This window comes from Nanorana parkeri, unplaced genomic scaffold, assembly GCF_000935625.1.
Source record: "Nanorana parkeri isolate BGI_ZX_2015 unplaced genomic scaffold, ASM93562v1 scaffold2654, whole genome shotgun sequence".
Classification (NCBI taxonomy): Eukaryota; Metazoa; Chordata; class Amphibia; order Anura; family Dicroglossidae; genus Nanorana; species Nanorana parkeri.
In genome coordinates this window covers 11,766-21,986 of record NW_017308922.1, presented here as the reverse complement: position 1 = coordinate 21,986, position 10,221 = coordinate 11,766, and the positions used below count along the sequence as shown (strand labels likewise).

Sequence of the window (10,221 nt, the reverse complement as noted above, 5' to 3'; positions counted from 1 at the left end):
TTTTTTTTTAACTCTTAAACCGTGCGGCTCCCCCTCCCAAACAATGCCAGACCCTTTAGGTCTGGTAGGAATGTTAGGAGGGACCCCATTTTTAAAACAAAGCGTGGGGCTCCCCCTAAAAGTCATACCAGACCCTTTATTCTCCGGGGTCTCTGCTTTTAGAACATCTTTCGGGGATTCTTCAGGCCTAAAATGTGCAAAATAAAATTCAAAAACAGCCCCGGCAGCGAAAGGGTTAAGGGCAGCATCACAGCGGATACAATGTATTCATTTTTCGGGATGCAATGTATTCTTTACATCCTAAGAACGCAGCCGCGTGTTTCTGAGAGTGGGGCATTGTGGGAAAGAATGCAGAGCATTGAAACCAGAGAGGGGGTCAGCGTGACCAAGCGGGCCTGGAGCAATTCGGAAGGAGGTCAGGAGGGGCACGGCAGGTTTATGTGTAAAGGGCTGACTGTGCTGCATAGAAAGCTGATGAGACAGCGCCACCTGCTGGCCAAAGCTGATAGGACGCCTCCCCGGGGATTTTCATTCCCAGGTCACCAGCGCGGTGCTACTTTCTCACTTCCTTTACACGGCTCTGCTGTTGTTTTTAACAAATTTTAACAAATCTCTGCGCCTTCTCAGATCTGCCTGTAAAGAAAAGAACTGGGGCGACACTTGCGAAATAAAAAAAAAAGGTGCAAAGAGGGAGAATTGTTTATTTTTATCAATAGGCTGAGAGGTATTTAAAGGATAACTATGTACTTAAAGGTGAACCTCAGCCTCCTGTTCCCGGCTCCTCTCCTGGACAGCAATGGTTTCCTCTGATTTCACTGCACACTGTGAGCTTCTCACAATGTGCATCAGTAGCCACAGCAGGTCAGAGAGAGCCTGCCTCATTTCATGGCATCATCTCCCTCTTTCCACCCCAGCCTGACTGCCCCTTGCCCCGCCCCTTTCATTCATTGGATCTCAGTTCTGTCAATCATAAAGGCTCAGCTTCACATGGGAGCGTCACCAAGGGTGGCCTGCATGCAGATACAAGGCAGATAGAGCCTGCCTCATTTCCTGGCATCATCTAGTGCTTTCCTCCCCAGCCTGACTGTCCATGGCCCCGCCTCTTTCATTCATTGGATCTCAGTTCTGTCAATCATGGAGGCTCAGCATTAAATGTGGTTGTCACCAAGGGTGGTCTGCATGCAAATACAAGTCAGAGAGAGCCCACCTCATTTCCAGGCATCTCACTCTTTCCTCCCCAGCCTGACTGCCCCTTGCCCCGCCCCTTTTTAAAATTGGATCTCAGTTCTGTCAATCATGGAGGCGCAGCATCACATGTAGGCGTTACCTTTGCAAATGCAGCCTACCTGGGAACGCCCACTCCTCCAGACTGACACCCACCCATCAAGTAATTTTGCTATTTGCATAACTCCTCCTAAGAGGCGGCCCACTGCCTGCATCAGAACTGATGGTTCTTGAGAGACGCACTGAGGCAGGGTGCTGTGATGTGTTCAGGAAGCTATATACAGCACCCTGCTGGCTCCTCCCACCAGCCTGCATTGCACAGAGAAGCACAGGGGCCCAGTAATTTATAAGTAGCCTGAGGTCACCTGACCCTCTGAAAGTGCAGACTGGTGACCGTTCATTGTTCCTAAGCCCCGCCCCGTGCCAACCTCCGAGGAGCTCTGTGACATTCCCAATGTTGGTATGTGATAAGAATATGAAGGATCGGACTGTGGCCCCCGATATCCCATGTTTCTGACCCTTCTCTGCTGTCTCTGATCTGGCAGGAAGCGTATTCCGTGGCGCGTCAGTTCAATCTCATCCCTCCGGTGTGCGAGCAAGCCGAATATCACCTCTTCCAGCGGGAGAAGGTGGAGACCCAAATGCCGGAGCTGTATCATAAGATCGGTGAGTACTTACCTCTGTGTACCGGGGAGAGAGATGGCCGGGTCCATATACTGTGCTACAAAGGGACACACTCTGGGCTGGCCGGGTCCATATACTGTGCTATAAAGGGACACACTCTGGGCTGGGCGAGTCCATATACTGTGCTACAAAGGGACACACTCTGAGCAGGGCGAGTCCATATACTGTGCTATGAGTGACACACTCTGGGCTGGCCGGGTCCATATACTGTGCTATAAAGGGACATACTCTGGGCTGGCTGGGTCCACATACTGTGCTATAAAGGGACACACTCTGGGCTGGCCGGGTCCATATACTGTGCTATAAAGGGACACACTCTGGGCTGGGCGAGTTCATATACTGTGCTATAAAGGGACACACTCTAGGTGAATCCATATACTGTGCTATGTGACATACTCTGGGCTGGCTGGGTCCATATACTGTGCTTTGGGTGCCATGCTCTCTACTTCCCCACCCCATATACTGTGCTATAAGTGGCATACTCCGAACTGGCCTTCTCCATATAATGTGACATACCCCGGACTGCTCCACTCTGTACCTTTTGCGGGATGTGACATACTCCAGACTGGCTCACTATATACACTGTGCAGTATGTTACACTCACTCTGAAGGTGTGATGTACGTTATATACTCCACATGCAGAGATGTAATAGTAGGTATGCAATGGTAGAATATTCCCACACACTCCAGGTGAGCCTTGGTCAGGACACTGGGGTGGAGGAGAGCAGAGTGACTGATACAAATGATCTCCCATCCATGATATCTGCAGCTCTGGAATACATTGCTGAGGGTTCTGCTGAGGAGACCTCACACTTCAATGTTCTCTTCCAGGTGTGGGCTCCATGACGTGGTCTCCACTGGCCTGCGGACTGATCACCGGGAAATACGCCGACACCATCCCCGAAAAATCCAGAGCTTCTTGCAAGGTAACTGGATGGACGTGGGCTGTATGGATGTGGGCTGGATGGACGTGGGCTGGATGGAGGTGGGCTGGAAGGACCTGGGCTGGATGGACCTGGGCTGGATGGAGGTGGGCTGTATGGACACTGGCTGTATGGACACTGGCTGGATGGACACTGGCTGGATGGACACTGGCTGCATGGACACTGGCTGGATGGACACGTGCTGGATGGACACGTGCTGGATGGACACGTGCTGGATGGACACGTGCTGGATGGACACTGGCTGGATGGACACTGGCTGTATGGACACGGGCTGGATGGACACGGGCTGGATGGACGTGGGCTGGATGGACGTGGGCTGGATGGACACGTGCTGGATGGACGTAGGCTGGATGGATGGACGTGGGTTGGATGGACACGGGCTGGATGGACCCGGGCTGGATGGACACGGGCTGGATGGACATGGAGGGTTGTACATTATATAAGCAGTGTGACTAGGAGAGAAGAGACAATCACGGTGGTGGCCTGGCACACCAATGCCAGGGAGATCCCAACAAGCCAGTTCTATTGGTTTATGTTTGTTCATTATTTACTCCGACTTCTAACATTCAATGGAAACAGAGAACTCAGATCCATACATTTCTATGAGAAGAATCTAGGAATGCACCGATACCAATTATTCTAGACCGAGTACGAGTACTGATACTTCTCCTCAAGTACTAACCAATACCAATTACCGATACTTCTCCTCAAGTACTAACCGATACCAATTACCGATACTTCTCCACAAGTACTCCCCGATACCAATTACCGATACTTCTCCTCAAGTACTAACCGATACCAATTACCGATACTTCTCCTCACGTACTCCCCGATACCAATTACTGATACTTCTCCTCAAGTACTCCCCGATACCAATTACCGATACTTCTCCTCAAGTACTTCCCGATACCAATTACTGAGACCTTATTTTCAGTGTCATGTGACAATCATTCTAAAACAATACAGACATATTTAGGACAGTGGTGGAGCACCAGGGCCCAGTCACAGCTACAACTGCTGCTCCCCTGGTAGTTCTGCCACTGACTCCAAGCTGTAGAGGGACTACAAATCCCAGCAATACATTATAGAGCAATGCAGAATAATACCATCAGCTATAGAGGACTACAAATCTGAGAGGGTCTCAGGAGGGGTGCGGAGGGTCTCAGGAGGGGTGCGGGGGGTCTCTCGAGGGGTGCGGAGGGTCTCGGGAGGGGTGTGGAGGGTCTCACCAGGGGTGTAGAGCATCTCAGGAGGGGTGCGGAGGGTCTCAGGAGGGATCCGGAGGGTCTTGGGAGGGGTGTGGAGGGTCTAAGCAGGGGTGTGGAATGTCTCAGGAGGTGTGCGGAGGGTCTGAGTAGAGGTGTGGAGGGTCTCAGGAGGGGTGCGGAGAGTCTCAGAAGGGTTGTGGATGGGTTCAGAAGCTCTCAAGAGGGGGAGATGTGCGGGCCGGTGGAAGTGCTGTTAACAGTTGCCTTGCGGTTCCCAAGAAGGCTCCTGGTGGTCCCCAACAAGTGCGGGGACCTAAGGCAGCCGAATCAGTTTGAACATGTAAAGCAGTGTTATTGGTTTTTGGTATCGGGGCATTGTTATGAGTACGAACAATTGAGAGAATTCCCGGTGTTGGCACCGATACGGATACTGGTATCAGCCATCCCTACAAGAGGCCACACATTGCTATCAGTGTCCTCCTTTAGGGACATATCACGTAGAGGCCAGGGGTTCTTAAAGTGTATGTAAACCCCAATAATGAACTTCTCTTATTAGCTCCCTATGTATGGAAAAGAGGAGGTGGTGGTGTTCTGTAGTCCCAACACACATCTAGGGCATCCCCTGGGCCTCCAGGTTGCCTTCTGGATGATCCATTAGCCCGGTCTGACTACAATAGTGTCCATTCCTTCTCCCTTGGTGGCAGCCCTGGCATTGATGTATTTTTGTTCAGGGATACCACTGGCTGAAAGAGAAGGCTGGGAGCGAGGAAGGCAAGAAGCAGCACTCCAAGGTAAAAGAGCTCCACCCCATCGCCGAGCGTCTCAACTGCACCGTCACCCAGCTGGCTATCGGTAAGAGAGTGGTCCTACGGGTTCACCTTCTTGTCCTTGTGCTTCCTATTATATGTCATGACCGGACTCTCTGTTTTGCCAGCATGGTGCCTGCGCAGCGAGGGGGTGAGTTCTGTGCTGTTGGGCGTCTCCACTTGTGACCAGTTTATCGAGAATCTGGGATCCATTCAGGTAAGACCACTTAAAGCAGAACTCCGGCCTCCCCTTCAGACCCCAGCCTCCCCTTCAGACCCCAGCCTCCCCTTCAGACCCCAGCCTCCCCTTCAGACCCCACCTTCCCCTTCAGACCCCACCTTCCCCTTCAGACCCCAGCCTGACCTTCAGACCCCAGCCTCCCCTTCAGACCCCAGCCTCCCCTTCAGACCCCAGCCTCCCCTTCAGACCCCACCCTCCCCTTCAGACCCCAGCCTCCCCTTCAGACCCCAGCCTGACCTTCAGACCCCAGCCTCCCCTTCAGACCCCACCCTCCCCTTCAGACCCCAGCCTCCCCTTCAGACCCCAGCCTGACCTTCAGACCCCAGCCTCCCCTTCAGACCCCAGCCTCCCCTTCAGACCCCAGCCTCCCCTTCAGACCCCACCCTCCTCTTCAGACCTTCAGGTTTATGTTAGGGTTATGGGGGGGTTAGTGTTAGGATGAGGGTTGTGGAGAACGGCAGATTTAGTTTTAGAGGATTATTGTTACACCAAGGACCAGTGTCAGGTTTACAGGCAAGGTTCCATGAGTGGAGGGGGGGTGAGGTTTTCTTGGGATCACCTCGGGTAAGGTGAGTGTTAGTGTCTCCAAAACAGGGTTAAGAAATCTGCTTTAGGGGGGCCGGAGTCTGAAAGGAATTCACACAAATATACAACGTGAAATGGTCAGAAGGCCAGGGATCGGTCGGCTGGGCCTGAGATCGAGACGTCCATCTACCATAAGACCAGAGATTCTCTCATTGACTCAATGCTGGTTGGCGTTCACCGAAGCTCCAGACCCGACTACCAGAGACGACATTTATACTTTGTCTCTACGTTTCAGGTTCTGTCCCAGCTGACGCCACAGATCATAACTGAGATCGACCAAATCCTCGGCAACAAGCCCAACATAAAGAAAGACTCGCGTGCATGAGGAGCTCCTCGGCACACCCTGGAACCGCCGCGTGTTCTCCGAGGCATGGGGGGCGAAGGACACATTACGCTCACCTCGTGCATGGTTCCCCCACTCTGGCAGCGCTGAGAGAGCGGGAGAACATTCAACCAGCAATAAGGGGAGGAAAAATCAGCTGCCTGCTTAGTTCTCTGTGGTCAGTACATGCATTACTCCACGACAACCTGCAAGGGGAGGGGCAAAGGATTGAAGACGTATCTAGCAAAGCGGAGAAAAGGACATCAATGATTGGTCAAGGTTTAGTATGAGCGGGACTAACAGAGTCCCTATCTATTGTATCTTCATGGCTCTTCTCTGAATCACAGCGACATATCAGTTTTGGGTGATCACAGCTGGGCTGAATTACCCTCTAGAATAAATCTCATGGGGACTCTGGTGGCAAGATCTCAACACCCGGGTTCCCATCTCCATTCACCCTTCACGGCCTTTACACAAGGTACTAAATATAGCCATAGCTCCCTTCTCTCTGTGTCACCCTGCAGGAGGAGGACAGACTCATAGCTCCCTTCTGTCTGTATCACCCTGCAGGAGGAGGACAGACTCATAGCTCCCTTCTGTCTGTATCACCCTGCAGGAGGAGGATATTCTCTGCCAGCTTAGTAGGGATGGCACAAAGTCTGCAACATCCCATTATGCCTTCATGTTGGTTTTCTGTGGTTACACATCCCTAACCTCGGTGAGTACGGCATAAAGTGGACCTGTCTGTTCATATAACTACAAAAGATACACACATCGGACATGGATCTCTAAAATGCATGTTCACAACTCCAGCATCAGGAGCTGCATTAAAACCTGCGATGCTTGTCATTAAACTGTGTCATTGGTGGGTATGAAGATCTAACCGCAGCTAATGCCATCAACAAATAATAGGGAGAAGTCTGGGAAGCCGATTCAACAATCAATGTTCATTATTCTGGGTACATGAAAGGAACGGAAGCTGAAATCTTATTTGTCGCTCTGGGTTAGTGTGTTTTGCATATAGGGTTGTCACTTGGCCCTGGTGCCATACCATAATTTCAACAACAGTCATCCCATAAGATGGTACTGTATGTGAGGTTATTGGATTTCATGCATGTGTTGTACCTGTAAAAGCCTCCTGTGTGTACACCAGGGATGAGGTTAGGTTTGGACAGAAGCCATTCTTAGCCTGATCACCTCTGAACCTGGAAATTAGTCCACCTGACCAATCAGCTGCGGGTCGGTGCATTCCCCACACCCCTCAGTTGTACATAAACACAGAGGGATGGGATGTTTGTGGTGACTTGTTCTACCCTATATGGCCCGATGGCCATATTAGATCATTGTCATTGACCAAATGGCCAAACAAGGTGATTGTAGACACTGCATCCCTTCCCTTTGCTGAAGGTGGGGAATTGCCCAGCTGCAACAGAATGGGCGGCAGCCGAAGGAACCTTCTTTGGGTTCAGAGGAGCTCCGATTGAGCCTGGTCCAAGAGTCTGAGACTGCTGTTGGGCACCACCATCTTGGGTGTGATGTCAGCAGCCCCAGCAGACTCCCAACTGTCACTCGAATGACCCGCAATAGTATTCCCCATCGCTCCTTCCTCGGCAGCTACATAAATGTTGATTTAGGAGGCAAGGGGGGGTGGGGGACAGAAGATCTTTGCGGTAATTAGACACTCCCAGAAGAGGATAGGACTCTGATAATTAAAGGAGAACTATGAGGTGAGTGATTTTCACTCATCCTCATAGTTCGAGCCGACATGTGACAATGAAACTGTCACACGTCGGCTCAATAGATCGGGAAGTGAGCGAACACATACCGGCGTTCGCTCACTTCTCGTTCCTGTCTCTGAAAAGTCCTGTGACTGTCACTCACGGCTCCCAGCAGGGATTCCCCCCCTTCCCGCTCCTCCAGCGCTGACTGGAGGAACGGACGGGGGAGTGTACAGCTGGATCTGCCTCTAGATAGGCGGAGCCAGCTGTCACTCACGCAGCTGGGCGGATCCAGACAGCAGTAGCCCGCCATATACTTAGCTTTGGGTCACGGAAAGGACGCTAGTTTATGTCCCCCGGTGACCCTGAGGAGAACTATGGGGAAAAGCACTTACCCCATAGTTCTCCTTTAAGAAAGGAGGGGGCTGTGCTAGGAAATTGACTCTTCCTTGAGTGTCAACTCCCTATTAAGTTCAGAGGCACAACGAAAGTCATTAAACGTAATTATGGAATGGAAAAATCCTGCGAGTAAGTCTTTAAAATACTCTGTTCCTCCGTGCTTTTACCTGAAATTCTTGAAGTTGGTGAGAAGACTTCCTTCAGAAGACTTGCTGGTAAAAATAGGACTTTTTTTCCAAAGTTGTTCAGAGGAAATAAAGCGTAAAACTGAAATTTTTCGCTGAAAAGGTGGCAAACTCATCTGCATATCTTCAGCGCCGGTAACCTTCATTTTGTGACTAAGGAGAGAGCAAAGGACGTCTCATATATTTACAGCGAAAGCATTTGCAGATCAAATACCTTTTGCCTCAGGCCCTGCAACCCCGAGTCAGATTATAAGGAAACCTCCACTAACACGAAGTAACAAGGACGTGGAATTGTACGATCCGCTTTGTAGCCCCTTCCCTAGACACAGGCCTCGGGGTACATCTACCTGCTCTGTAGTCTCGGAATGCTGCTGATTTCAAATCATTTGCATGATTAGCCTCAGGTCAATTAGAGGGAACGTCTCGTAGAGGGAGGATTCAGGGTAAGCAAACTGTTTACATGATTAAGTCTTAAGGGTAAAACTCCGGCAAATACAATTTATTTTAGGGAGAAGGTGATGGGGGGAGCGGGGACTGTAAGAAAAAATATATGCGTACTTTTTGGCCAATATGTCTCTGAAGGTTCTCCTGTATGCAAGTCATGGTAAAGCTAGTAGGAGTTGTTCACATTGAGCTGGACTTGTTCTGTAATGTTGAAGGTCTGTGAAGGTTCTCCTTTATCCAGGTCATAGTGTAGCTAGTAGTAGTTGTTAACATTGAGCTAGACTTGCTCTATAATGTTGAAGGTCTGTGAAGGTTCTCCTTTATCCAGGTCATGGTATAGGTAGTAGTAGTTGGTCCCATTCAACTGGACCTGTTCTGTAATGTTGAAGGCCTGTAAAGGTTCTCATTGATACAGGTCATGGTATAGCTACTAGTGGTGTTCACATTCAGCTGGACTTGTCCTATAATGTTGAAGGCCTGTAAAGGTTCTCATTGATACAGGTCATGGTATAGCTACTAGTGGTGTTCACATTCAGCTGGACTTGTCCTATAATGTTGAAGGCCTGTAAAGGTTCTCATTGATACAGGTCATGGTATAGCTACTAGTGGTGTTCACATTCAGCTGGACTTGTCCTATAATGTTGAAGGCCTGTAAAGGTTCTCCTTTATCCAGGTTATGGTATAGCTAGTGGTGGTCACATTAAACTGGACTTGTCCTATGATGTTGAAGGTCTGTGAAGGCTCTCCTTTATCCAGGTCATAGTGTAGCTAGTAGTAGTTGTTCACATTGAGCTGGACTTGTCCTATAATGTTGAAGGCCTGTAAAGGTTCCCCTGTATCCAGGTTATGGTATAGCTAGTGGTGGTCACATTAAACTGGACTTGTCCTATGATGTTGAAGGTCTGTGAAGGCTCTCCTTTATCCAGGTCATAGTGTAGCTAGTAGTAGTTGTTCACATTGAGCTGGACTTGTCCTATAATGTTGAAGGCCTGTAAAGGTTCCCCTGTATCCAGGTTATGGTATAGCTAGTGGTGGTCACATTCAACTGGACTTGTCCTATAATGTTGAAGGCCTGTAAAGGTTCTCATTGATCCAGGTCATGGTATAGCTACTAGTGGTTATTCATATTCAGCTGGACTTGTTCTGTAATGACATTTTGTGGTTTATCCAAGACACTTCTTCAGTTCTAATGACAGTCAGGAAGAGACCCCGGAATTTATATACACACAGATGGCAAAGACACATTAAACCAATTACCATGGAATGCGTCAAGGCAAATGTTGATTGTCCGAGAAGGCTGATGTTGATTGTCCAAAAACAGGATGGGAGGTGTGAAAGTTGCGGAACCCCCTGTTCTAGTGACACAATCCCATCCTTGTTCTAGTTATGCAGACGTCCCAACACCAAGGATCCCGTTCTTGGACAAGCAACATCTACACGATCTGTGGTGATTGGATTATG

At 49.8% G+C, this 10,221-nt stretch overlaps 1 protein-coding gene across 2 annotated transcripts in view; it reads left to right on the top strand.

The window, feature by feature from the left end:
- Positions 1 to 6,305, top strand: part of LOC108802082 (voltage-gated potassium channel subunit beta-3) — a 52,088-nt gene extending 45,783 nt beyond the window's left edge. For both annotated transcript variants that reach the window (XM_018573978.1, XM_018573977.1), the window contains 5 exons: positions 1,770 to 1,890; positions 2,740 to 2,834; positions 4,792 to 4,912; positions 4,995 to 5,083; positions 5,928 to 6,305. In XM_018573978.1, the coding sequence (XP_018429480.1) occupies positions 1,770 to 1,890; positions 2,740 to 2,834; positions 4,792 to 4,912; positions 4,995 to 5,083; positions 5,928 to 6,017 (516 nt within the window). In that variant the 3' untranslated portion in view covers positions 6,018 to 6,305. The remainder of the gene's footprint in view (positions 1 to 1,769; positions 1,891 to 2,739; positions 2,835 to 4,791; positions 4,913 to 4,994; positions 5,084 to 5,927) is intronic.
- Positions 6,306 to 10,221: the final 3,916 nt, after the last annotated feature.